Raw genomic sequence first — 26,861 nt, 5'->3', positions numbered from 1 at the left:
GCAACGCGTGCCTGTCTGCAGAACTTGCAGACCTGCGTGCGTGCTTGGCTGTGACTGCAGTTGTGTGCGTGGTCCTTGGGGTGAGTTCATGAATTATGGTACTGCCAGGCCCATCAGCAAGGGTAAGAACCAGGCCGGGCACGGTGGCTCATGCCTGTAGTCCCAGCACTTTGGGAGGCTGAGGTGGGAGGATCACCTGAGGTTAGGAGTTTGAGGTCAGCCTGACCAACATGGAGAAACCCCATCTCTACTAAAGATACAAAGTTAGCCAGGCATGGTGGTGGGCGCCTGTAATCCCAGCTATGCAGGAGGCTGAGGCAGGAGAATCGCTTGACCCCGGGAGGCAAAGGTTGTTGTGAGCTGAGATCGCACCTTTACACTCCAGCTTGGGCAACAAGAGCAAAACTCTGTCTCAAAAAAAAAAAAAAAGAAACACTTTCACACCCCTTCCAACACTGATGAAGTCGACACGTTCTCTCCTCCCTCCTCCCCTTCTTCTTCCTCTCTCCATCCTTTCTTCTCTCTCCCATTATACAGGCAGGAAAAACTGAGATCTGGGAAATGGAAATATACCATGGAACAGGGACGGCAGGACCAGGGCTCAAAACCAGGCACATTTTTCTTTCTAATCTCCTTTCCAGAAACGTCTCCTCTCTCCAACCTTAGATTGTCAACTTTTTCCCACCTTTATTTTTCGGGTTATAAAAGTGCACATTCACAAAAAAGTACACAGAAGGAAGGAGACACCTCATGACGACCCCAGTATACAGTCTGGGACATGTGTTTGCAGATTTGATTCTATGAATATTTCATTTTTCATGGCTAGGATCACATCACATACCTATGTATTTTTGTCTCTTCCTTTCGTCTTTTAACATCATATAGCCTAAACATTCTTGCATAACACTAACAATTCTGTCTAAGTATCGTTTATAATAGATTTATAGTATCATTGTGGGCTGGGTGCAGTGGCTCATGCCTGTAATCCCAGCATTTTGGGAGGCTGAGGCAGGTGGATTATCTGAGGTCAGGAGTTGGAGACCACACTGGTCAACATGGTGAAACCCTGTCTCTACCAAAAATACAAAAAAAATAAAAATAAAAAATTAGCCTGGTGTGGTGGTTCACACCTGTAGTCCCAGCTACTTAGGAGGCTGAGGTGTGGGAGTGTGCACCTGTAGTCCCAGATACTTGGGAGGCTGAGGCATGGGAATCACTTGAACCCAGTAGGCAGAGGTTGCAGTGAGCCAAAATTGCACCACTGCACTGCAGCCTCGGCAACCGAGTGAGACTCTGCCTCAAAGAAAAAAAAATCATTGTGCCCAAACAGGCTATTATTTAAGCCGTTTAGTACTTTTGGAACATTTCTGATGTTTCTACTTTTTTTCTGTGATAAATAATATTCTGATGAATTTAATTCATGTTCTACATTTCAGATTTTTTTTTTTTTTTTTTGGTAGCATCTTCCTAAGACTAGAGATACTGCGCCAAAGGCAGTGAATAAGGGTCTCAGTGTACGTCGACAAAGCGTCTTCCGTAAAGATTGTACGAACTTCCACTTCCAGTGTTTGCGAGTGCTGGTTCTCACTGCCTCTTCTCCAGCACTGAGGGTTTTGTGTTTCTTTGTTTTGGTTTTAGGTCTTTACCAATTTGACTGGTTTACAAACAGGTCATGACATTTTAATATATCTTTGAGGAAAGGTAATGTTATAGGTCATCAGCGTCCTTATTCCTGTGCATTTTCTGTTGGAAGCACACGGTTATTTAACTCTTGGTGGGGTGGTTAGCGATTCTTTCTCATGGTGTCACTTATCCACTTGGTGAACTTGCAGACTTGAGTGTAGACTCCCGGGTCATTGGGTTGGCCGCAAGGGAAAGTTCCCCAGGACACCAGACCTTGCAGGGTACCTCTGCACACCAACGGTCCCCCCGAGTCACCCTGGAGGGAATAGGGCAGGAGATTAACTTTGGCTTCAGAGCAAAGCCCAACTCAGTCTCATACATTCCTGTTATCGGTCTTTGTCTTGCAGATTATGGACTTCCACCACAGCCAGTGAGAAGAGACTCATTGTCTCTGGGGGCCAATGGGAGAGCTAGTGCTAGGGCCTCACTAGGTTCTTTGAAGACACTGGTTTGAGCCTTGGCCAATTAAATCAATGGCAGAGAAGGGGTGGGGCTTCCAGAATTGGAGCACTATTCATTTTCCAATGTTAAGAACCCTGCTTCAGGCCTGGCGAGGTGGCAGCACTTTGGGAGGCCAAGGCGGGCAGATCATGAGGTCAGAAGATCAAGACCACCCTGGCTGACACAGTGAAACCCTGTCTCTACTAAAAATACAAAAAATTAGCTGGGCGTGGTGGTGAGTGCCTGTAATCCCAACTACTTGGGAGGCTGAGGCAGGAGAATTGCTTGAACCCGAGAGGAAGAGGTTGCAGTGAGTCATGATTGCACCAGTGCACTCTGCCCTGGGTGACATAGTGAGACTTTGTCTCAAAACAAAACAAAACCAAAAAAAACCCTGCTTCAAGTTATTGGGAGAAGGAACATCACCTCCAAGGGGCGGATGCATGCCTTCTGGCACAGGAAAGGGGGACACGATGGTATAGGAGACCAGGGTCAAGACCAATTACATAATTTACAGGGCTTGGTGCAAAGTGAAAATGCAGGGCTCTTTGTTCAAAAATTATTAAGAATTTCAAGACAACAGGAATGTGTTAGACCAAGTTTGAGACCCTCCTGAGTGCAGGGCTCTGTGTCACTGCAGAGCTTGCACATGCATGAAGCTGGCCCTCACCAGGGGAGAAGGGGAGTACCCTGTTCTCCAGGACAGTCATCTCTCTCCCATCACCTCTATCCCTAACACTCACCATCCCACCTCCCCTGAGAGCTGAAGGTGCAGATGTGAGCAAGGAGGATGGGTGTGGAGAGACAGAGAGAGATGGGGGTGGAGAAGAGAGGGAAAAAAGAGACAGACAAGGAGATGGGGAAGAGGGAAAGGGTATGGGGGGAGGGGGGTAGAGAGAGAGATGGTGGTGGAGAAAAAAGAGGGAGGAGAGAGAGACAAAGAGATGAGGGAGGGGGAGGGTGTGGGGAGAGAGATGGGGTGGGGAGAACAGAGAGAGACTTGAAGAGAGAAGGAGAATAAAGAGAGAAAGACCTATAGAGATGGGGGAGCAGGTGGGGAGGGAAGAGAGAAGAAAGAGAAAGAGACAGACAGAGTAGAAAGGAGGGAGGCAAGGAGAGAAGAGGGAGAGAGATGAAGAGAGACAGAGAAGAGGGAAATAGAGAGAGGGAGAGGGGAGGGCCAGAGAGGAGACAGAGAGAGGAAAAAGGAGAGAGGAGGGGGGCAGGGAGAGGAGAGAGAGGGAGGGATGGAAGGAGAGAGAGACAGAGAAAGAGGGAGAAGAAGGAGAGCAGAGAGGAGAGGGCAGAGAGAGAGAGCGAGGGAGAGAGAACAAGCTAACTGAACACAGAGAAAGAACAAAGAGGAAAAGAATGAAGCAATTTCATCACAATGAGAGATGTGGGGAGGCTGTTCAGTAACAGAGCGGGGATGAGGAAAGACCAGGAAGAGGGCACAGAGGAGGCGGAGGGTAAGAGTGGTTGCCCAGGACCAGGGCCAGAGTCAGGTGAGTGAGTCATTCCCTTCAGGCACAAAACCTCAGTAACTGCACTACATAATACCTCAAAGCAATCCTCAACAAAATCAAACGTAATACATAAAACTGCATCATGGGCACAGTATCCACAGTTTAAATGAAGACAGCGCCAGCACAGTGCTGTGCTGAGCCATGCTGGCGCCTGTGGCAAGGGAAAATTCGGTCACATCCACCTGCTCTTTATTGAAAATGGTGACATTTTGTCCATCGTGGACTTCCACATGAATTTTTTTTGGGGGGGGCACAGTTTCGCTCTTGTTGTCCAGGCTGGAGTGCAATGGTGTGATCTCAGCTCACTGCAACCTCCACCTCCCGGGTTCAAGCGATTCTCCTGCCTCAGCCTCCCAAGTAGCTGGGATTACAGGCTTGCACCACCATGCCCGGCTAATTTTGTATTTTTAGTAGAGACGGGGTTTCTCCATGTTGGTCAGGCTGGTCTCCAACTCCCGACCTCAGGTGATCCGCCCTCCTCAGCCTCTCAAAGTGCTGGGATTACAGGCGTGAGCCACCGCACCCAGCTGTGAATTTCTCTTTTTCTTTTTAAATCTTGCATTATGATGTATTTCAATCACTGAGCTTTTCGGTGCCCCCTTAAGTTTTGGGCCTGGGGCCAGCACCTCGCTCTCCTTCCCTGGCCCCACCCCTGCTTTCTCACCCCCATTAAACTCTCTGTCCCATCCCAGGGCCACTTCGGCCCCTAAGTCAGCTCCCATGCCTGACCTAAGCAGAGAATGAGATGAAGAAAGCTGAGGAGGCCAGGCCTGGCGGGAGGGCAAGGCTGGGCTCTGTACCCAGTCACTCGGTCAAGCTCTGTGCCTGGGGCATGCAGGCAGGGTACCCAGGACTGGGGAGGAATAGGGGGGTGTCTCACATTGCAGGCATTTTTCTTGGACTCGGGGATGCCAGCGCACAGCATGGAACTGCCCAGCAAGTCCTTGTAAACCTTCGAGCATTCCTGGTTGGAGATGAGCTTGACATCCACGCACATGAGGTCAGAAGGAAAGGTCACTGCAGGGAGGAGCAGGGAGAGCTGTCAGTTAGAGAGGATGGGGTCTGAGGACCAGAGGGGCTATAGGTCCAGGCTCCTGGGTCTGAGGGAGAAGGGGCTGGGGACCTGGACTGCTGGGTCTGAGGGAAGAGGGAGCTGGGGGTCTGGACTCCTGAGTCTGAGGTAGGAGGGATGGGGGCCTGACTCCTGGGTCTGAGGGAGGAGGGGCTGGGCCTGGACCCCTGGGTCTGAGGGAGGAGGGCTGGGGCCTGGACTCCTGGGTCTGAGGGAGGAGGGGCTGGGCCTGGACTCCTGGGTCTGAGGGAGGAGGGCTGGGGCCTGGACTCCTGGGTCTGAGGGAGGACGGGCTGGGCCTGGACCCCTGGGTCTGAGGGAGGAGGGCTGGGCCTGGACTCCTGGGTCTGAGGGAGGAGGGGCTGGGCCTGGACTCCTGGGTCTGAGGGAGGAGGGCTGGGCCTGGACTCCTGGGTCTGAGGGAGGAGGGCTGGGGCCTGGACCCCTGGGTCTGAGGGAGGAGGGCTGGGCCTGGACTCCTGGGTCTGAGGGAGGAGGGGCTGGGCCTGGACTCCCGGGTCACTGAGGCCTCCTACCATCTGGGCTTGTCGTAGTGCCCCAGCCAGAGACGGTACATGTGGTTCCTGGGGGGTCGCAGCGGGAGGGCAGCTGGACTTTCTTGACCGTGGATGACAGCCTGGCTGGCCTACTCAGCTTCACGAGCATGAGGTCGTTCTCATGGGTCTGCGTGTTGTAGCCGGGGTGGCGGAACGACATTGAGGCCGGGATCCTCTGAGCTTTCCTGTCTCCCAGCTTATCGCTGCCCAGGTGCACGGTGTACTTACTGGGAGAAGTGAGCGACATTCAGAAATTCAGAGACACTGTGACAGAGAGGGGGACAGAGACCCAGCGAGAGGGACAGAGACCCTGAGAGAGGGGGACAGAGACCTAGAGATGAGGGCACAGAGACCCAGAGAGGGGCACAGAGCCGCAGGCACGGGAAGACAGCCCCCGTTGCGGGTTGGAGACGCTGGTGCAGCTCCAGCAAGCCTTGGCTGGCACCTACGTCATCATGCAGTGGGCAGCAGTGAGCACCCAGCGCTCCCCGACCAGGACGCCCCCGCAGTGGAGCTGGTTGCCGTTGAGCAGGGCCACCTGCCATGGGTGGGAGCCTTGTGTACATTGGACGCCATCAATAATCTTGTCACTCTCACCTGGATGGAGACATGGAGGACCATGTGGGTAGCCAGCATCAGGGGAAGGCAGAGGCTGCACCCCAGGAATTCCCAGCGTCAGAGATGGAGAAAGACAGAAACGCGTGGAGAAACAGAGAAAGCAAGAGCTAGGGATAGAGAGACAGAGGGAGCCCACTCAGAAAGCCAGGAGGCGCATCTCCTTGGGGGAACCACAGAGAGATGGTGAGCGCAGGAGGCAGGGCCTGGAGGGGACAGAGACCCCCGAGTCAGCAGAAGCAGGAAGAGTGGGGACTGTGGCTGACAGTCTGGTCCTCCCAGGAAGGGCGCTGTTTGAGGAGGGAGGGCTTCTGACTCAGGGACTCCTTGGAGAGGGTCAGTGGGGGCCCCAGGTGAGGTCAGGCTTCCCAGTCCAGCGTTCACCTTGTCCAGAAGCTCCCTGGGCTAAAGACAGCAGTAGGATCTGCAGGGTCAGGAGAAGGGGTCCTGCCATGGTGCCCTGCTTAGCTGCTCAGGGGCTGCCAGGCCAGGAAGGGCCTCTTCTGCTGGAGTTGAGGAGAAGCATTCAGGCCCAGCCCCTCCTCCCTCGGACCCAGGAGTCCAGACCCCCAGCCCCTCCTCCCTCGGACCCAGAAGTCCAGGCCCCCAGCCCCTACTCCCTCGGACCCAGGAGTCCAGACCCCCAGCCCCTCCTCCCTCAGACTCAGGAGCCCTCAGACCCAAAAGTCCAGTTCCTCAGACCCCTAGAGACCCAGGGATCTTGGGTCCAATTTTGCTTCTTCCCATGGAACCCAAACTTCTGAATCGCTAGTTCCTTTTTCCCTAAAGACCCCAAATTGCAGACTTCCAGGCTCCCAGTTCTTGGCCCACGAGTTCAGGCTGCAGCCCCCGCCTCTCGGGAGCAGAGTCAGCCTTGGAGCCCGAATAACCCCTCCCCGCAACTACAGGCGCACCCCAGATGCCCCTTTTTCTCACCTCGAGAGGGTCTGATGTGATCTAACTTCGGACCTAGGCTGGCACACGGTTGAGCTCCAAGCGTCTCGGGCCCTCTGCTGGGCGGTGCTCTTATACCACCCCGGCCCCACGCCCGCCCCCGGTGCCCTGGGGTGCAGGCGGAGCCGGCTCTGGGACACCCCCACCTGTGTTTGAGGTTCTCGTTATCTGGAACCCCTGACGCAGCTAGAGCAATTGGCACCACTGCACTCTCTCACCACCCTCCCTCCGAAGGTCGGGCGGTGCCCAGCTCCTGTGCCCAAGCACGCACGTTCCCGCCCTACAGTCCCTCCTGGCAGCTCTCGGGGGAGGGACCAGGTGCGCTGGCTCCGAGGGGCGGGCTGAGCTCTGGGAATAGGCTGTGGCCCGGGTCCTCCTCTGGGACCGTTTCCTTGCCCTCACCCCCTCTCGGGAGGGGCCTAGACCCTGCATCCTAGTTGTGACCCGCCTGTGGGAACTTGTCCAACCTGATCCCAGTCGTGCCTGTAAGCCTGAACCCATTCCCAACCCTAACAGAGACGTAAGAACAATGCTTTCTCTAACTCCACCCCACTGATATTTGCCATATTTAGGATATATGTTCTCATGGTCATTTTAATCATGTTATACATAGATTTCTTTGCATATTATGTTTTTATAACAGAAATGTCTGTACTAGACATTATCTAATAGAACCTTTTTTTAGGGCTTTGTTTATTAATTTATTGAGCAAACATTTATTTATTTTTCCTTTTCTAACTTTTATTTCAAGTTCAGGGGTACATGTGCAGGAGGTGCAGGTTCGTTGGATAGGTCTACGTGTGTCCTGGGGTTTGTTATACAGATTATTTAATCAGCCAGGTATTAAGCCTAGTACCCATTAGTTATTTTTTCTGATCCTCTCCCTCGTCCCACCCTCCACCCTCTCATAGGCCCCAGTGTGTGTACACAAAGGAATATAAATCGTTCTATTTAAAGACATGTATGTTCATTGCAGCACTATTCAGAATAGCAAAGACATGGAATCAATTTAAATGCCCGTCAGTGATAGACTGGATTAAGAAAACATGCTAGCCGGTGTGGTGGCGCACGCCTGTAATCCCAGCTACTAGGGAGATTGAGACAGGAGAATCACTTGAACCCGGGAGGCGGAGGTTGCAGTGAGCTGAGATCGCGCCATTGCCCTGCAGCCTGGGTGACAGAGCGAGACTTCGTCTCAAAAAAAAGCAAAAAAAGAGAAAAGGTGCTACATGTATACCATGGAATACTATGTAGCCATAAAAAAGTACAAGATCATGTCCTTTGCAGGGACATGGATGGAGTTGGAGGCCATTATTCTCAGCAAACTAACACAGGAACAGAAAACCACTTACAGGTGGGAGCAGCTAAGTGATGAGAATACATGGACACATAGAGAAGAAGAATCTTTCTTTTTTTTTTTTTTTTGAGACAGAGTTTCGCTCTTGTTACCCAGGCTGGAGTGCAATGGCGCGATCTTGGCTCACCGCAACCTCTGCCTCCTGGGTTCAAGCAATTCTCCTGCCTCAGCCTCCTCAGTAGCTGGGATTACAGGCGCGTGCCACCATGCCCAGCTAATTTTTTGTATTTTTAGTAGAGATGGAGTTTCACCATGTTGACCAGGATGGTCTTGATCTCTTGACCTTGTGATCCACCCACCTCGGCCTCCCAAAGTGCTGGGATTACAGGCGTGAGCCACCGCATCCGGCCCCGAATCTTTCTTTCTTTCTTCTTTCTTAGATGGAGTCTTGTTCTGTTGCCCAGGCTGGAGTGCAGTGGCAGGATCTAGGCTCTCTGCAACCTCCACCTCCTAGATTCAAGTGGCTCTCCTGCCTCAGCCTCCTCAGTAGCTGGATTACAGGCACCTGCCACCATGCCCAACTAATTTTTGTATTTTTAGTAGAGATGAGGTTTCACCATGTTGGTCAGGCTGGTCTCGAACTCCTAACCTCAGGTGATCCACCAGCCTTGGCCTCCCAAAGTGCTGGGATTACAGGTTTGAGCTACTGCGCCCAGCCTCTTTTTTTACTCTATGAAGTATCCTGAAAAAATATCCCCCTCCACCCCAAAATGGGAGAGGTAGGTCAAGGAATACAAAGTAGCAAAAATGTAAGATGAACAAGTTGGAATATCTAATGGACAACAGGAAAAACTGTACTGACTGATAGTGTGTAGTATTCAGGATTTTTTTTTTTTTTCTGAGAAAGAGTCTTGCTTTGTTGCCCAGGCTGGAATGCAGTGGCGCGATCTCGGCTCACTGCAACCTCCACCTCCTGGGTTCAAGCAATTCGGCTGCCTCAGCCTCTGAGTAGCTGGGATTACAGGCATAGGCCACTATGCTCAGCTAATTTTTGTATTTTTAGTACAGACGGGGTTTCACCATGTTGGCCAGGCTGGTCTTGAACTCCTGACCTTGTGATCTGCCCACCTTGGCCTCCCGAAGTGTTGGGAATACAGGTGTGACCCACCGTGCCCGGCCAAGGATTTTTGCTAAATGAGTAGATTATAGCTGTTCTTGCCACAGGGGAGGAAAATGGGTAACTATGTGAGATGATGAATATGTTAATTTGTTCAGGTATAGTAATTATTTTACTATGTATATACATCGCATACCATCATATTGTACACTTTCAATATATACAATAACATTTATTTTTCTAAAAAGGGGAAAACTTTTCCCTCTTAGTGCATTTACATCACTTCTCCTTCCTTTATAATGGTTGTGTAATATTCCATACTCAATTGGACAGTTTTAATAATAATGCTGAGATGAACTTCTTTGTACATCCATCTTTGTTCATTGTATTCATTCAACCAGCATCCATTGAACATTTACTCTGTGCCAGAAACTCTTCAGGCTCTTGGAGACACAGCAGTAAGAAAACAGAAAATTCCTGTCTTCATAGATGCTCTTGTTTTGTACTGTCAGTACAAAAATAAGCATATAAAATGTAGAGTTTGTTAGGTGGTTGTAAGTGCTATGAGGGAAAATCCAAGCAAGGAAGAGGGTTGGGGAGTTGCTGATTCCCTCTATCCTCTAGGATCCCTGCGGTTATAATATTAGGAAGGTCGGCTGCAAAGACCCCACGTTGAAGGTGACATTTGAGCAGAATCTTGAAGGAGAGGGTGGAGGGATCCAGGTGGCTGCTTGAAGGTGGTGAGTTCCAGGCAAAGTGAGCAGGAAGGTGTGTTAGTCAAGGAGCAGGTCTGAAGTGCCCCAGCAGAAAAACCACTGCGACCGGAACAGAGTGACCAAAGGAGATGGGGGCAGGTGATGAGGCCAGAACTGTAACAGGACGCTGATGACAGGGGGTCTTAAAGGTCTTTGCCTTTTATTTTGAGCAAGACAGGAATCATTGTTGGACATATTCCTAAAGGTGGAACTGACCTCAACCTCTAAATTACATCCTGAAAATGGAATTTATTTCTCCACCCTGGACCTGAACCTTATCTCACTCCTGACGCCTAACTCAATTCATTCTACATCTGACCCATAATTATAGACGTTAGTGTTGCACACCCAAGCATTCACCCTCCCTCCCTCCCTCCCTCCCTTTCTCCCTTCTTTCCTTCCTTCCCTCCTTCCCTCCTTCCCTCCTCCTCTCTCTCTCTCTCTCTCTCTCTCTTTCGACAGAGTCTCACTCTGTCGCCCGGGCAGGAGTGCAGTGGCACAATCTTGGCTCACTGCAACCTCCGCCTCCCAGGTTCAAGTGATTCTCCTGCCTCAGCCTCCCGAGAAGCTGGGACTACAGGCACCCCTCCACCATGCCCGGCTCATTTTGTATTTTTAGTAGAGATGGGTTTTTGCCATGTTGGCCAGGATGATCTCAATCTCCTGACCTCGTGATCTGCCTGCCTCAGTCTCCCAAAGTGCTGGGATTACAGGCATGAGTCACCGTGCCTGGAACTCCTTTTGCCTTTCTATCAGAGGCTCCATTTTGTTTGGATAATATTTCATCCTCATCTTGACTATAAACCTTAAAGAACCAGGCACCGACGCCATATTCCATTTGCTTGATTAGTTTGGAAATGGACACGTGATGCCTTGTGGCCAGTGAGGAGGAGGGGAAGACCATGGAGGGACTTCTAGGAAAGACTTCCTTATTTTGAGAAAGAGGCACTGAAAGAGGCCTTTTTTTCTTCTGCTAGATGGTGTCTAACCTGGAGGCAAATTCTGGAACTGTGGCAGCACTCCAGGGTCCATAGAGAGAAGTGACCAGAGGACGAAGCCAACGCCAAAACACTGCAGGTAACCCACCAGAGAGATGAGGGACAGCTGGGTCTTCGATGAGGTCACTGAGCTGGTGAATTCACCAACGATGGAGCCTCTTCATGTCATGACTTTTTCAGATTCCCTTTCTGGGTTAGAGTTGCTTGATCCTTGTAGCCAAAATCATCTTCACTAAGAACTCAATGCTGAATCAGAATCTTGACTCAGGCTGGGTGCAGTGGCTCACCCCTGTAATCCCAGCACTTTGGGAGGCCAAGGCGGGCGAATCACCTGAGGCCAGGAGTTCGAGACCAGCCTGGCCAACATGGTGAAACTCCGTCTCTACTAAAAATACAAATATTAGCCGGGCATGGTGGCAGGCGCCTGTAATCCCAGCTCCTCGGGAGGCTGAGGCAGGAGATTTGCTTAAATCCGGGAGGCGGAGGTTGCAGTGAGCCAAGATCGCACCTTTGTACTCCAGCCTGGGCGACAGAGCGAGACTCTGTCTCAAAAAAAAAAAAAAAAAAATCTTGACTCAGATCCCAAATCTGATCCCAAGCCATAAATCCAAATCCAATTCTAACTTGATTCCATATCTTGATACCACATAAATCAACAAACTCAACCATGCCTCCAGTCTTAGCTCTCTTCCCAGCCCTCATCCCATATCCCATTTCATCCCGTATCCCCCCATTTCAGCCACTGTTAATGTGAAGATAGCTAGTTTAATTTTTAAATTAATAGTCATTAAAAAAAAACTTAGTAATTTGGATACTATTGCTGACTACCTCTCATCTAAATTTAATTTCTTTCTTAGTTTGTCTTCTATACTGTGCATTTCTTGTTTTTTAATGAAAAGTTGTTGATTATGCAATATTTTGACACCAGTCCTTTATATACTTAACAAACATGTTTTGGATACTAGCTACCGACCAATGAGAATGCAGCAGCGCACAAACCTAGATAGAGTCTTCCCTCAAGGAGCTGACAGTCTCATATAAAAGAAAAACAGTCAAATAACTCATAAACAAGTGTAAAATTACAAGTACAAGGCATGCTCTGAAAAGAAAGTTCAGAGTATTATGAAGAAAGCACTTCCAGAGGGTTTGGAACCAGGAGTTGACAATGAGCTGAGATTTGAAAGAATAATAAACTAGAAGAAATTTTCTAGTTGCTAGAAGTAGACTAGAGGAAATTTTCTAGTAACTAGAAATAGTAAACTAGAAGGAAATTTCTTCTGGTAACTAGAAGAAAATGGGAGGAGAATGGGGCATGCCTTGTGTGGAGAAAATGGCATGTGCAAAGGCCCAAGGTAGAAAGCATTATGGCTGGAGTTCGGAATCAGAGTTAACTGAGACAAGATAATGACGAGCTCTGTATGTCACCGTGAATCTTGCTTTATCCTGTAGATAATGAAGAACCATTTGAACCTCAGTCAGGGAAATAACATAACGAGATTTGTATTTTCAAAATAGCAACCCAGCTGCTGTATGAAGGATGGCTGTGGGTGGGATGAGAAGATAGTGGGCGGCCATGGGAGAAGTTATTGCTGTTGTCTAGGTGAGGGAAGATGGTGACTTGGATACAGGTGGTTGAAAGGTGGGAACGATGCTAAGTACATGGATTCAAAATACACTTCGGAGACAGAATGCACAGGCCTTGGTAGTGGACTGAATGAAGGTCATGCTGAAGTAGTGGGAGATGTTAAGACTTCAGAGTCTCTTGCTGGATGGACAGTGATGCCATTCATTGAAAAGTCATGGTAGATACAGTCAAATGGTTCTGTTACAGTGAGAAAGAGCTCAGATCCTGACTTCAAGCAGAGCCCTAATCCAATCCTTACTTTGACACAACTCGCAACACTTATTTTGACATAAGCCCCAGTCTTTTTATTTGTTTCAATAGCTTTTGGGGTACGAGTGGCTTTTGGTTACATGGATGTATCGTAGAGCAGTGAAGTCTGAGATTTTAGTGCACCCATCCCCCAAGTAGTGTACATTGTACCCAATATTTATAGTTTTTTATTCCTTACCCCCTTTCTAACCTCCCCCTTCTGAGTCTCTCCAATGTCCATTATACCACTCGGTAAGCCTTTCTGTACCCACTGCTTAGCTCTCACTTAACATGAGGATATATGGCATTTGGGTTTCCATTCCTGAGTCATTTCACTTAGAATAGTGGCCTCCAGCTCCATGCAAGTTGCTTCAAAATACATTATTTGATTATTTTTGTGGCTGAATAGTATTCCATGCGTATACATCACATTTTCTTTATCCACTCATCAGTTGATAAGCACATAGTTTGGTTCCATATCTTTGTAGTTGTGAATTTGTGCTGTGATAAACATATGTGTGTATGTGTCTTCTTTTTTTTTTTGAGACGGAGTTTCGCTCTTGTTAACCAGGCTGGAGTGCAATGGGGCGATCTCGGCTCACCGCAACCTCCGCCTCCTGGGTTCAGGCAATTCTCCTGCCTCAGCCTCCTATATGTGTCTTCTTGATATGATGACTTCTTTTCCTTTGGGGAGACACCCAGTAGTGGGATTGCTGGATCGAATTGTAGATCTACTTGTAGTTCTTTGAGAAATCTCCACACTGCTTTCCATAGAGGTCGCACTAATTTACGTTCTCACCAGCAGTGTGTAAGTGTTCCCTTTTCAACACATCCAAGCCAAGATTTATTGGTTTTTGACTTTTTAGTAAGTCCCAGTCTTAACTCCAAACCTTAATCTATACCCAGTCCTGAGGCTCAAATTCTGCTTTATCCTTGATCAACCCCAGTTTGTATCTCAACCGATAACCTAAACCTTGATTGAGTTCTTGACTCCAAATATCAACTCAGGCTAGCACCCAGACCTCAACCAACCTTGACCTGATGCTGAACCTCTAGCTGTAAGCTAGACTCAACTTTGACGTGAGCAGTGAGTGTCACCATGGCCTGGGTATCAAACCTGCCCCAGGATAATTCAGATATCAGTCTCCATTCCCATCATATTCCAGGAATCCCACATTCATATCCTCCCCATGAACCTATCCCCTCACATCCCACACCAATTCTAACACTGTGACCCCAGTCCCGCCCCTATGCTTATCCTCAACCCAACTGCTACCTAAAATCCCATCTCATTTCCATCCCTAACTCTTTTCCCAACTCCGTGTTTATTTATCCAACTCCCCACACAACTTTGATCCTTCATTTTACAAAAACTCTAAAATAAAGTCTGCCAACTAATATCTTGCTAACATTGATGTTATATTAACTCAAGCCAAGTCCCAACACCTTCTGAGATACTTACTCTCATCAAATCCAAAACCAGATCCCAGAACTTAGACATCTAGCCCCTCCCATTCCACAGCAGGACTCTGGTCATGAAGGGTGTCAGCGTTCCTGACCTCAGTTCCCAAATCCAGGAGAAGCAGACTCCAGCCCATTCGACCTCACAGCTCCGTAACTCAGCAATCTGTATCTTTCCTTCCTGGCTTCTCACAGAGAGAAATGGTAGCAAGACTTCCAGTTTATTATCTACTGCCCTGATCTTCATCCTTCAATTCTCTCCTCCCTCAGTCCTCTGCCTCCTCAGCATGTTAGAAAGACGAAGGAGCCCTGCTACTCTACAGCCTCATTAGCCCTGTTATCCACTCCTATGTCACCAAGACGTCTCTCCTCTGCTTTTCGTCATCTATCATCTATCATTCTGTAAATTATATTCTTAATTGTTTAATCTGATTCTGTTGCCAAACACTGGTCATCACAAGCAGAGGAAATGTGTCTAGGGTTCTTTTTTTTTTTTTTTTTTGCAGCACCCAACCCAGACCAGAGAATATAGGAGGTACTTAAATAAATAAACAAATACCAGTCTGCAAACCTCTGGCATCCACAGATTCAGTCCTGGCTTAATCTCTGAGCTGTTCCACCATGTGGTATGATAGAAAGAACTAGAAAGAACTTGGCTTCATGAGGTCAGCCCAACCCAGATTTGAATCCTGGTTGCCCACCCTGTGACTTCGGGTAAGTGACTTCATTTTTCTGAGTCTGACTTTGCCCCTCTCCAAAGTGGAAGGGAGCAAAACCTATTTATCGAGGCAAATGGGAGGATTAAATAAATTTATCAATGGAAAACTGACGGGTACATAACAGGCTCTGAATTAACATTAGTTCCGTGAGCCTATCACCCAGGGAAGAAAGAAGCAGCTCCCATTTTTTTTTTCTACATTTAGTGTGGTGTGGCAGGTGCTTCACAGACCTTGTCTGTATTCCTCACATCGGTCCAGGTGAAGATTGTCATCCCCATTTTATTTTTATTTTTTGCCCCTGCCTCATCATGGCCATTTTATAGATGAAAAAGTGGAGGTTTTAAAAAAGGCTAGATCCCTTGAGCAAAGTCACAGATCTAAGGAGTCAGAAGTGTCAGAATTCAGCTGGGCATGGTGGCTCAAGCCTGTAATCCCAACACTTTGGGAGACTGAGGTGGGCAGATCACTTGAGGTCAGGAGTTCAAGACCAGCCTGGTCAACATGGTGAAACCTCATCTCTATTAAAAATACAAAAAAATTAACCGGATGTGGTGGCACGTGCCTATACTCCCAGCTACCCAGGAGGCTGAGGTAGGACAATCACTTCAACCAGGGAGGCAGAGGCAGGGGAATTGCTTGAGCCCAGGATGCAGAGGTTGCAGCGAGTTGAGATCACAGCACTGAACTCCAGCCAGGGTGACATGGCCAGACTCTGCCTCAAAAAAAAAAAAAAAAAAAAGTATCAGAATTTGAATGTTGGGAATCAAAGGCCTGTGGTTTCACCACTGCACAAATCCACACTCTTGAGAAGGAAATTTCCTTGTTACATACACATGTACCCTCTGAGTCTCATTTGGTTCAAAACAGAGTTGGATCCCCCATGGCCTATTAATGATGCGTACCCCTGTGTCCAAGGCCCAAATCCGGGCCCCCTGTGCCCTTCGCGTTTAGTCCTACCACCTGTTGCTAAGTCCCACCCAGACACCCAGCCCCATACCTCTCTCGCCTCAGACCTATGTCCTGTACCTTTGTTAAATGACTCATCTTTCAGCTCATGATTACGCCTGAGAACTGGCATCTGACAATCTTGCCAGCTGTGTCCTTCCCTGAGGGATTCTGAACACTGTGACCCTCATACCTCCTGACTCAGCCCATGGGTTCTGATGGCCCATTGTTTCGGACTTCCCGGATTCTCTTCGTCCTTACTTCAGGAACAGAACCCCATTTCTTTCTTTTTTTTTTTTTTGAGTCGGACTCTCCCTCTGTCGCTCAGGCTGGAGTGCAGTGGAGCGATATTGGTTCACTGCAACCTCCACCTCCAGGCAGAACTCCATTTCTTTTGGGGGAGATGCTGCCTACTTCATATAGTTCCGGTGAAACTGTCAATCATAGTTCTCCAACTCTACCCACCCACCGAGGTGGGGAAATGACCCAGGGTAAGCCAATAAGATCAGTGTTTTCTCTCTGGCAACAATGATAGATTAAAGGGGTGGGCCCAGTTCAGACTGGACCAATTAGAGTTCCTCCCTGTGATGAATATCAAGATGCCAAGAGAAAGGAGATTTTTGTTTCTGTTAGTAGCTATGTTCCCTCCATGCCCCACCTTAGTACCTAAGATTGAATAAATCAATCATCAAGTCTTCTCAGGCTTATATTCCGTTGGGGACATTAAAATATCTCCTGGACCAGCCTGGGCAACATGGTAGAGTCCTATCTCTATCAAAAAAAAAAAAAAAAAAAAAAAAAAGCTGGGTGTGGTGGCACATGCCTGTGGTCCCAGCTACTGGGGAAGCTGAGGTGGGAGGATGGCTGGAACCCAGGAGGTAGAAACTGCCGTAAACATTGTTTGTGCAATGCTCATTGTGCTCTAGCCTGGGTGACAGAGTAAGACCCTGTCTCAAAAAACAATCTCCTGGGCATTGGATGATACTAAGAAATTATCATCAACTGTGTAAGGTGTGATAATGTAATTGGTTATGTTTAAAATGAGTCTCTTTTGGAACAAGGTTTGGCACATTTTTAAAATAAAGGGCCAGATAGTAAATACTTTAGCCTATGTGGACCAAGAGACAAAAATGGAAGATATTATGTAGATATTTAATAGCAAGAGAGAAAATAAAATTTTTATTTATTTATTTAGAGACAGAGTCTCTGTTGCCCAGGCTGGAGTGCAATGGTACTATCTTGGCTCACTGCAACCTCTGCCTCCTGGGTTGAAGCAATTCTCTGTCTCAGTCTTTCAAGTAGCTTGGTTTACAGGTGCCCACCAACATGCCCAACTAATTTTTGTATTTTTAGTAAATTTGGGGTTTCACCATCTTGGACATGCTGGTCTTGAGCTCCTGACCTTGTGATCTACCTACCTCGGCTTCCCAGAGAGCTGAGATTACAGATGTGAGCCACTGCACCTGGCCAAATTTCACAATTTTTAATTGATGAAATTCAAAATGTAGTAATGATAATTTAGTACAAATTTTTTGTTACTGTTCCTTATCCATCACATAGTAAAAAGTGGTTTTAACTCATGGAATTTGATCCAACAGCTGTAGTTTGCCATCCCCTGTTTTAAAAATGCATAATAAAATATTTAAGAATAAGATGATATGATGACTGGTATTTGCTTCAAAATATTCCAGCATTAGAGAAGTGTGTGGTGGGAGTACAGGCGAAACAAGAATTGGTTTTGTATTAGCTTTTTTTCTTTTGCGACAGGGTCTCACTCTGTTATCCAGGCTGAAGTGCAGCGGTACAATCATAGCTCACTGTAGTCTCAAACTCTCAGGCTCAAGTGATCCTCCCACCTCAGCCTCCTGAATAGCTGGGACGACAGACGTATGCCACCATGCTCGGCTAATTTTTTTTTTTTTTGAGATGGAGTCTCACTCTTGTTGCCCAGGCTGGAGTGCAATGGCATTATCTTGGCTCATTGCAACCTCCGCCTCCCAGATTCAAGCAATTCTCCTGCCTCAGCCTCTTGAGTAGCTGGGATTACAGACATGCACCACCACGCCTGGCTAATTTTGTATTTTTAGAAGAGACGGGTTTCTTCATGTTGGTCAGGCTGGTCTTGAACTCCTGACCTCAGATGATCTGCCCACTTCGGCTTCCCAAAGTGCTGGGATTACAGGCATGAGCCACCGCGCCTGGGCTGTCTGGATGCTTTTTTAACCTTAGAAACCAGGGTCTTTCTATGTTTCCCAGGCTGGTCTTGAACACCTGGGCTCAAGCAATCCTCTTGCCTCTGCCTTTCAAAGTGCTGGGGTTACAGGCGTGAGCCACTGCACTGGACCTTGCATTAATTATTGAAGTTGGATGGTGGTATCTGAAGACACACTGTTACTCTGTTTTGCATATATTTGAAATTTTCCATACTAAAAATTATAAAACAATTCTTTGAGTTGAGATGTCCCTCCAGAAATGCATCCCTGGCATCAGAAGTTTAATGCCAGGTTTGAAATACTTCCTCAGGATATCTGGTATGGGAGAACTGTCATAAAGCATCAGGGACATTGATGAATGCAAGGTGTCTCAGACACCCACCCCTTGTGGAGAATTGCCTTCCCATAGCACTAAGTGGCTATAATTCATATCACATGACTCCAAGTAGCCAGTGATTGGATAAGATTGGTCACCTGACTGCAATGCAATCAAACGATTGGCCATTCAGTGACCAATGATGTGGCTGAAGAACCAAAGGTGAGCTGGACGAATCAGATTCTCTTTCATGAGACTATTATCTGAGAGATACTAGTGAAGGAGGAGGCAGGATTCAACTCTGGACTAGATTGAGTACCAGCTGAAACAGGGAAAAGGCACCAAAAGCACCTCTCCGTAAGATGTGCCCACCAGCACCATGATAGTTTACCATTGCCATGGCAACACCCAGAATGTACTATCCTTTCTCTAGAAATTTCTGAATAACCTACCCCTTATCTTGCATGTAATTGAAAGTGGGAATAAATATGACTAGAGAGCTGTCCCTGAGCGGCTGCTACTTTGTGCCCTGCTGTGCAAGGAGCAGTACCTCTGCTGCTGCACACTACCGTTTCAAGAAAAGTTCGTAACGCCACTGGGTTGCCCTTGAATTCTTTCCTGGGCAAAGCCAGGAACCCTCCCTGGCTAAGTTCCAATTTTGGGCTTACCTGGCCTGCACCACTAGGAAAGTGACTATTTATATCCTTGTAATAACTACCCTCTCCACACTCATCTTTCCCTAAAACAAGTTATGCTAAGCCTTTGCTTTAATGAAAACCTCCCAAAATGCCCTTTGCCTCACACTTCAATTTGGACACACCACTCATTTCCTTCTACCACAGCAGACACCACCAGATGGCTCTAGGCTGTGGGAAAGAGTTCTATCTGGACTTTGGGAGCTCTCCAGATTTTTGACCTGAGTGGTGCTTTCATGGTTGTTCATTTGTGAATATTTAAGCCGTTCATATATTTGCTGCATTATTTTCTCTGCCTATCTCACAATTTTCCCCCCTTTTTTCTATGATTGTTATTATTGAGGTGGAGTTTCGCTCTTGTTGCCCAGGCTGGAGTGCAATAGCACGATCTCAGCTCACTGCAACCTCCGCCTCCCGGGTTCAAGCAATTCTCCTGCCTCAGCCTCCCGAATAGCTGGGATCACAGGCATGTGCCACCATGCCCAGCTTATTTTGTATTTTTAGTAGAGACGGGGTTTCTTCATGTTGGTCAGGCTGGTCTCTCCCGATTTCAGCTGATCCGCCTTCCTTGGCCTCCCAAAGTGCTGGGATTACAGGCGTGAACCACCGCACCCAGCCTATTTTTTAAAATAAAAATAGAGGCGAGGTCTTACATGATGCCTAGGCTGATCTTGAAATCTTGGGCTCAAGCGATTCCCCCACCTCAGCCTCCCAAAATGCTAGGATTACAAGCATGAGCCACCACACCTGGCACAATTACTTTTTTTTTGAGGGGGGAAATTTCACCTCCAAAGCTTGCAAACACTTTGCTCAGGAAAACTAAACAAAAATCCTTTCAAAACTGTCTTTCACATACCAGTCCACTGAATGTATGAAAACCCTTGTATGTGTTTTCTCCCCTGAAATAAAGCTCTTACCCAAGTCCTTGCAGGAAAACGAGGGATCACTTCAGGCAGCGGTGACGGCGATGTGACCATGAGGTCTTGGTCTCTCCAGATTCCCACCTTGCCTGCCAGCAGGAACAACGCTTGCTCCCCATCCAGCCCTCTCCGCAGGACCAGAACACACACAGGCAAGGAGCCATCTATAGTTGTGAGTTTATTAAGGGAGTTCCTGTGCTTCTCCTAGAATCAGCCCTTGCTGCCTATGATCTTCTTGATCCAGTCCAGGTAGCGGCAGATGTTGGTATAGACCCCAGGTCTGTTGGGCCTCCCACAGGGGTCTGAGCCCCAGGAGGTGATGCCCTGGAGTGCACCATCACACACCAGGGGGCCCCCAGAATCACCCTAGATGGGGAGAATGAGAACAGGGTTGCACCTGACATGTCCACAAAGTCTCTTTTCCTGCTGTCCCAGCGTTTTACCAGTTCTTTTTTATTTTCTCTCTCTCTCTCTCTCTTTTGAGATGGAGTTTTACTCTTGTTGCCCAGGCTGGAGTGCAATGGCGTGATCTCAGCTCACCACAACCTCTGCCTCCCGGGTTCAAGTGATTCTCCTGCCTCAGCCTCCCAAGTACCTGGGATTACAGGTATGCACCACCACACCTGGCTAATTTTGTATTTTTAGTAGAGACGGGGTTTCACCATGTTGGTCAGGCTGGTCTTGAACTCCCGACCTCAGGTGATCTGCCTGCCTCAGCCTCCCAAAGTTCTGGGATTACAGGTGTGAGCAACCGCACTCAGCCGTTTTACCAGTTCTTTAGCACGATTGGTCCCCTGTGGCCAATGGGGGTAACATCATTTTCCCCTGAGACCAGTCAGGACAGGGCTTGGGGCTTCCATGTACAGACAGACAAGGTGTCTAAGGGTAGTGGTCAAAACACTGATAAAAGAGGGGAAAGAATGAAATCTCGGCCAGGCACAGTGGCTCACACCTGGAATCCCAGCACTTTGGGAGGCCAAGGTGGCGGATCACTTGAAGTCAGGAGTTTGAGACCAGCCTGGCCAGCATGGTGAAACCTCATCTACTAAAAATACAAAAATTAGCTGGGTGTAGTGGCAGGTGCCTAGAATCCCAGCTGCTCGGGAGGCTGAGGTGGGAGAATTGCTTGAGCCCGGGAGGCAGAGGCTACGGTGGGCGGAGATTGTGCCACTGCACTCCAGCCTGGGTGACAGAGCAAGACCATGTCTCAAAAAAAAAAGAGTTCTCAAGGGTCCAATCCAGGGAGAAGACAGTAGGGATTACATGGAGAGGCCTGAGCTGAAGTTTCCTCCATTTCTGCCAGTAGTGAAGGCATCATTGATTGCAGTTACCAAACACCAGGAGAAAGGATCAAGGTTCTTGTGGACACACACACACACACACACCATATCCCCAAGGGACACACACACACACACACACACACACACACCATATCCCCAAGGGACACACACACACACACACACACACACACACCATATCCCCAAGGGACACACACACACACAACATATCCCCAAGGGACACACACACACACATACACACACCATATTCCCAAGGCGCTCACACACACATATCCCCAAGGCGCTCACACACACATATCCCCAAGGGGGACACACACACACACACACACACACACACCATATCCCCAAGGGACACATACACACACACAGAGCATATCCCCACAGGATACACACACACACACACACACACCCCATATCCCCAAGGCACATACACACACACACATCATATCCCCAAGGGACACACACACACACACACACACACACACACAGCATATCCCCAAGGAACACACACACATATACACACACCATATCCTCAAGGTATGCACACACACACACACATCATATCCCCAAGGGCCACACACCACACACACACACACACACACACACACACACACCCCATATCCCCAAGGAACAGTGGCTGAACTCTTTGTGGAAGAGACCACTGTCTCTATGGAGCAATCCAGAGAGACTGGCTTTCAGGACAGTATCGCTGATGGAAATGACTCCATTCTTGGCCAGTGGGGAAGAAAGCATTGTCTTTAGGGACCAATCATTAGTGAAGGCGGTGGGGCTTCCAGGTAGGGGACAAAGCCAGGGGAGTGCTAGGAACAACGAAGATGCAGTTAGAAGAGAGAGTTATATCTATGACAAATCCCAAGACAAAGGGATGGGAGCTCACTGAGGAGGCACTCAAGTCAACGGCACCATTTCCCGCTGCCAACTCGGAAGATAGCATTGTCTCCCAAGGAACCAATCATAGGAGAAGGGAACCAGCCTTGGGATTCTAGCTAGTCTCAAAGAAAAGTGGCTGACCACCTGGCCAGTGGTAAAGTTGGCACAAATTCCACGATGTAATGCTGGGAGCGAGAGCAGGGAACTCGCCTCACCTCTAGCCTCAACTCTCTCCTTCCTGGACATCTACCCCACCCTCTATAGCCCCCAGCTCTGCATCCCATCCTGTAGGCAAGGGTTTGAAAGAAAACAGCAGCAACAATTTAATGTTCCTAATTCCTATGCTGTGTGACTTTCAGAGAGAGTTTGGCCTTCTCTGAACCTGGTTCCCACTCCATAGGGATCGGGGCAACTGCTCCAGGAGCTGTCTTTGGGACTACTCCGCTTACCACCTCCCCCGTCCAAGCCTTGAGCCTCTAGAGGGCCATGAGGGATGAGCGGGGAGGAGGATTTCAGAAATCACTCACCTGGCACGTGTCAGCCCCATTGTTGTTGCCTGCACAGATCATGGCATCTGTGATCTGCTCTGGGTAGGCATCCTCACACTTCTTCTGGGGAAAGATTTTTACTTCTGCACAGTTGAGAGTGTCAGGAAAATTCTCTGAGGGGGAAGAGGTTGTAAGGTTCCCTAAGAGAGCAGCCCTTTGCCTCCATCCCTGTCTGGATCTAACACCCTTTCTTTCCAGGATGTAATGGGGGAGTTTTCTGACACTTTGCACGGGGCACACATTAAATGAAGCTGTGCCCTCTGCTATTGGGCTTTCACTGTCTAGAGACGGGTCCTTGGATCTCACATATTTTTTCTTGCCCTGAACCATTTTCAAATCAAGGAACTGGGGACTACTTGGAGGTGCCCCTTTATGTACCTCTGACCCTCTCTTTCCAGTCTTCCTGCCCTCAGACAACCAGGTCCTCAATCTGTACTAAATCCTGCTCCTTCCAACTGTCACCTCCTCCTGGAAGCCTTCCCCGACCACTCTAATTTAAACATACCATCGCTCCATTACTCCCTATCCTTTTATCCTCCACAATATTTCCTTCCAGCACTTAACTCTACCTATTATTTTATTTTACGTGTATTCGTTTATTGTCTATTTCTCCCATCTAGCTTACAACTCCATAAGGACAAGGACTTTGTATAGTTTGCTTATGACTGTATATCCAGTGCCTGCAGCAGCACCTGGTGCATACTAGGTGCTCAATAAACAAGAGTTGAATTAATGATTGAAGGTGGAATTGATCTTTTTTATTAACCTCTTTTGAGGAATAGACTTCTTCAAAGCGTCTTTGAGGGGGAAAAACTTCCATCTGGCACCTCTACATGCCAAAAGCTATACACTCACAATCTCATTTAATCCTCACAACAGCGTTTTGAAGGAGGGATGCATTCGTTCATTTCATTATTCATTCATCCAACAAATATTTATTGAGCACCTACTATGTACCAGGCACCATCCTGAGCACTAGGAACACACGATGAAGAAAACTGATGTAACCTGAACCCTCATGGAGCTAAAAAATCTATTAGATGACGATTCCCATTTTGCAGATGAGGAAAGTGAGGCTCAGAGATGAAAAGGAATTTGCCTGAGGTGAAGGGGCAGAGCCATAGTTTGAACTGATCTACCTGATTTGCAAGCAGGTGTGTTTCTACAGCAGCACACTGTCTCATCCAAAGCATTCAGAGCAAGAGTGAGACAGACAGGGACCTGAATGCTGGACTTTGCCATTTCCTGGAGAAGCCCATTGACTCTCTGAGCTGAGTCCCATTTTTTTCGCTGTGAAGGAAGATGAGGAGCTGCCTGGATTCTGAAGTCCCAAAGGTACCCAGCTTCATTGGAGGTCCAGACTTTGGGGTCCAGAGTCAAGAGGGAGCTAGGATTGCTGGGTCCTGGGAGAAGAAGTGCCTTGACTCCTGGGTCTGAGGAAAGAGGGGACCAGGGCCCAGGTTTCCTGGGTTCGAGAGGGAGAAAAGGCCGGGTGTGATGCTCACACTTGTAATCCCAGGACTTTGGGAGGCTGAGGTGGGCAGATCACTTGAGGTCAGGAGTTCAAGACCAGCCTGGCCAACATAGTGAAACCCTGTCTCTACAAAAAATACAAAAATTAGCTGGGTGTGGTGGCGGGTGCCTGTAATACCAGCTACTTGGGAGGCTGAGGCATGAGGATCATTTGAACCTGGGAGGCGGAGGTTGCCATGAGCTGAGATTGCGCCACTGCACTCCAGCCTAGGCAACTGAGTGAAACTGTGTCCCCCTACTAAAAAAAAAAAAAAACGAGGGAGGTCAGGGAGAAGGTGCTTAGGAGCCTGTTTTTCCTGGGCCTCTGAGAAGTCCAAATATCCCGAGTGTGTTAAGATTACATAACATCCTATACAACGAAAGGTCTCATAGGATAGTGCTCTCCGCCATAAAGGAGGGGCTTTTCTCACCCTGCTTAACAATCTGCTAGTTGGTTCTCTTTCCCTCACCACACCTGTTAGTACTCTGGTCTTCAAGGTTTCTAATATGACTCACACTTGTGAATCTCAACATTACGATCACTTTCCCTTCTTTGTCTCCTTCTAGGGGGACCAAGCTTTGCCAATAGCTTGGGGTCCACTGGGCCAACCAACTCTTCCTCTCCCTCCCATTAGTGACCAAGCCCACTACCTTGGGGACTGGTGGTAGTGCCCCAGCCTGAGATGGTGCACTTCTGGCCAGGTTGGATGCAGTGGTCTGCCAGGCCGATGGGCTTCACTTTGGGGCCCAGGGATGCCTGGTTACGCAGTTGAAGCAGCATCAGATCATGGTTGTGGTTGTCCACATTGCTGCTGTTGTAGCAGGGGTGTGGGATGGACTGAACCACAGCTATTTCTTGCTCCGGCCCATCCTTTTTCTGTAGGCTATGGTCTCCCAGGCGTACTGTGTATTTCCTGTAATGGCGGGGACAGTTTGGGACCCAGGCAGGGGTATTGCCCCCAGCCCCCTCCTCCCTTAGACCCAGGAATCCAGTCTGCAGCTCTCTCCTTCTTGAGTGGAAACCCAGCCCCCTCTGTCCTCTATCCCCAGCCGACCTCTGTCCCCGTCATCCACTCACAGTTTTTTACAGTGGGCAGCCGTGAGGACCCAGTTGCGACCTATAAGGACACCGCCACAGAGCAGTTGCTCGCCCTGGAACAAGGCCGCCTGCCAAGGCTGCGAATGGGGTTGGCACTCCTGACCCCCCAGCACCTTGTTCTCCTGTGCCCTGGAGTGTCCTGCAGCAGGAGGGAGAGGGTTGGATCGCCACCCTCTGGGGCAGTGCCAGGGCTGGGAAGGCCACTGTGGGGTCAAATGGGACACACGGCAAGTTCTCCGCATACAACTTAGTGAGGGGAGCCCGGGTGTCCACACGCTGCCACGCAGGTACACTCATTTCAGTCCATGTGTATCATACAAGAGGCACACACCCGAGCATGCCCCCACATGCTTCCACATGAGTCTACATGCCCCGTATACTCCCACATGAATCTATGCCCCCAAGCAAGCAGCTCCCCACCGGCTGTGGGTATTCAGACAATTCGCAGCATAATCGAACCTACTCCTACCCGCTGCCACCTGTTTCTTGCCTCCATGCACCCTGAGGAAAGCCCACAGAGGCCTCTGCATCATATCACACCCTTCACATCCGTGCACACGCACCCACGTAACTACCGCGGCATTCCCACAGACTCCCCGGCGCCACGGCTGCCTTCAGACCCCTCCCCTCCGGAGGCCTCCGCAACCCTCCTCACCTGCCCAGCTTTTCCCCAGCAAGAGCAGGAACATCCACGTCAGGGCTGCACGAGGTGGGGGGCGTCCCATGGTGAGGTCTGGGAAATGGAGAGGGCGGGGCCGGGAGACAGGAAGGAGGAGCCTGAAAGCTCAGTTCTGGATTTTGGGACTGGAGAGGGAGCTGAGGGCATCGGGACTGTTTCGGGCTTCTCTGGAGGAAGGGGAGGCTGGGGATTGGATTCCTACTTTCCAAGGGAGGAGGGAGTTCGGGTCCTGGATGTCTGTGTCTGAAGGGACAGGGAGCTGGGAGCTGGGACTCCTAAATCTGGGAAAGGAGGAAGCTGGGGTCTAGACTGCTGGGTCTCCAGAGAGAAGGGCATCTGAGTCTGGGGTCCTGGAACCTGGAAAAGGAGGGTCCGGGCCTGATGTCTGTGTCTGAGTACCTCTGCACCTCACCTTCCAGAATCCAGGGGGCGGGGTCACCTACTGATTCGGACCCAGTGGAGGAGGCCCCAGTACTTCAGTTCTCTCTGCTTGGTACTCGAGTCTGGAGCCTTTTAACTGGGACGCTCCGCCTCTAGCTCCAGCTCCTCCTCCTCCTGCACTGGAGCCTAGGGAGCTTCTGGGAACTGGAACGCTGGGTGTGAGTGAGAAGGGGCGGAAGGGGCTGAACGTGAAATCTTAGGGAGGAAGGGCTGGCATCTCAGACTCCTGAGGCTAA

General features: G+C 49.0%; 2 protein-coding genes and 1 long non-coding RNA gene across 10 annotated transcripts in view; 1 reads left to right on the top strand and 2 right to left on the bottom strand.

Annotated features, from left to right (window-relative positions):
• LOC105723575 (uncharacterized) overlaps positions 1-21,653 on the top strand; it is a 139,431-nt gene extending 117,778 nt beyond the window's left edge. For 6 of the 7 annotated variants that reach the window (XR_010344223.1, XR_010344221.1, XR_010344220.1 and 3 more), the window contains 3 exons: positions 10,995-11,094; positions 14,856-15,063; positions 20,160-21,653. This is a non-coding gene — a long non-coding RNA (uncharacterized LOC105723575). The other variant, XR_010344222.1, reaches the window with a different exon arrangement.
• KLK7 (kallikrein related peptidase 7) lies at positions 663-6,916 on the bottom strand. Of its 2 annotated transcripts, none has more exons than XM_012461646.2 (6): positions 6,831-6,916; positions 6,279-6,397; positions 5,729-5,876; positions 5,259-5,506; positions 4,531-4,667; positions 663-1,939 (listed from the first exon to the last, which is right to left on the bottom strand). In XM_012461646.2, exons 2-6 carry the CDS (start codon positions 6,346-6,348, stop codon positions 1,784-1,786), a joined length of 759 nt encoding a protein of 252 aa, XP_012317069.1. In that variant the 5' UTR covers positions 6,349-6,397; positions 6,831-6,916; the 3' UTR covers positions 663-1,783. The 2 variants fall into 2 exon arrangements, with proteins under 2 accessions (XP_012317069.1, XP_012317077.1); XM_012461654.2 differs by having other exon boundaries at positions 6,279-6,400; positions 6,831-6,914.
• KLK8 (kallikrein related peptidase 8) lies at positions 20,146-26,700 on the bottom strand. Its single transcript, XM_064380990.1, is given in 8 exon segments — positions 20,146-20,523; positions 22,874-23,007; positions 25,058-25,320; positions 25,485-25,723; positions 25,725-25,751; positions 26,069-26,097; positions 26,161-26,238; positions 26,597-26,700. Coding segments are annotated over 7 exon segments (918 nt in total). The 5' UTR covers positions 26,231-26,238; positions 26,597-26,700; the 3' UTR covers positions 20,146-20,367.
• Positions 26,701-26,861: the final 161 nt, after the last annotated feature.

The sequence above is a fragment of the Aotus nancymaae genome, unplaced genomic scaffold, assembly GCF_030222135.1.
Source record: "Aotus nancymaae isolate 86718 unplaced genomic scaffold, 86718_ANA_hifiasm-v0.15.2.pri h1tg000028l, whole genome shotgun sequence".
Lineage (NCBI taxonomy): Eukaryota > Metazoa > Chordata > Mammalia > Primates > Aotidae > Aotus > Aotus nancymaae.
Note: the sequence above shows the minus strand (reverse complement) of the source record. Positions and strands in the feature narration are given on the sequence as shown.

What these genes read in the sequence shown, in the direction of transcription:
- KLK7 (XM_012461646.2), bottom strand. Translation starts at nt 6,348, where the DNA reads ATGGCAGGACCCCTTCTCCTGACCCTGCAGATCCTACTGCTGTCTTTA. An exon ending in CACTACGACAAGCCCAGATG is followed by an intron (nt 4,668 to 5,258) that starts GTAGGAGGCCTC and finishes TCCTCCCTGCAG; the next exon opens with TGACCTTTCCTTCTGACCTC. An exon ending in CCAAGAAAAATGCCTGCAAT is followed by an intron (nt 1,940 to 4,530) that starts GTGAGACACCCC and finishes TATTCCCTCCAG; the next exon opens with GGTGACTCGGGGGGACCGTT.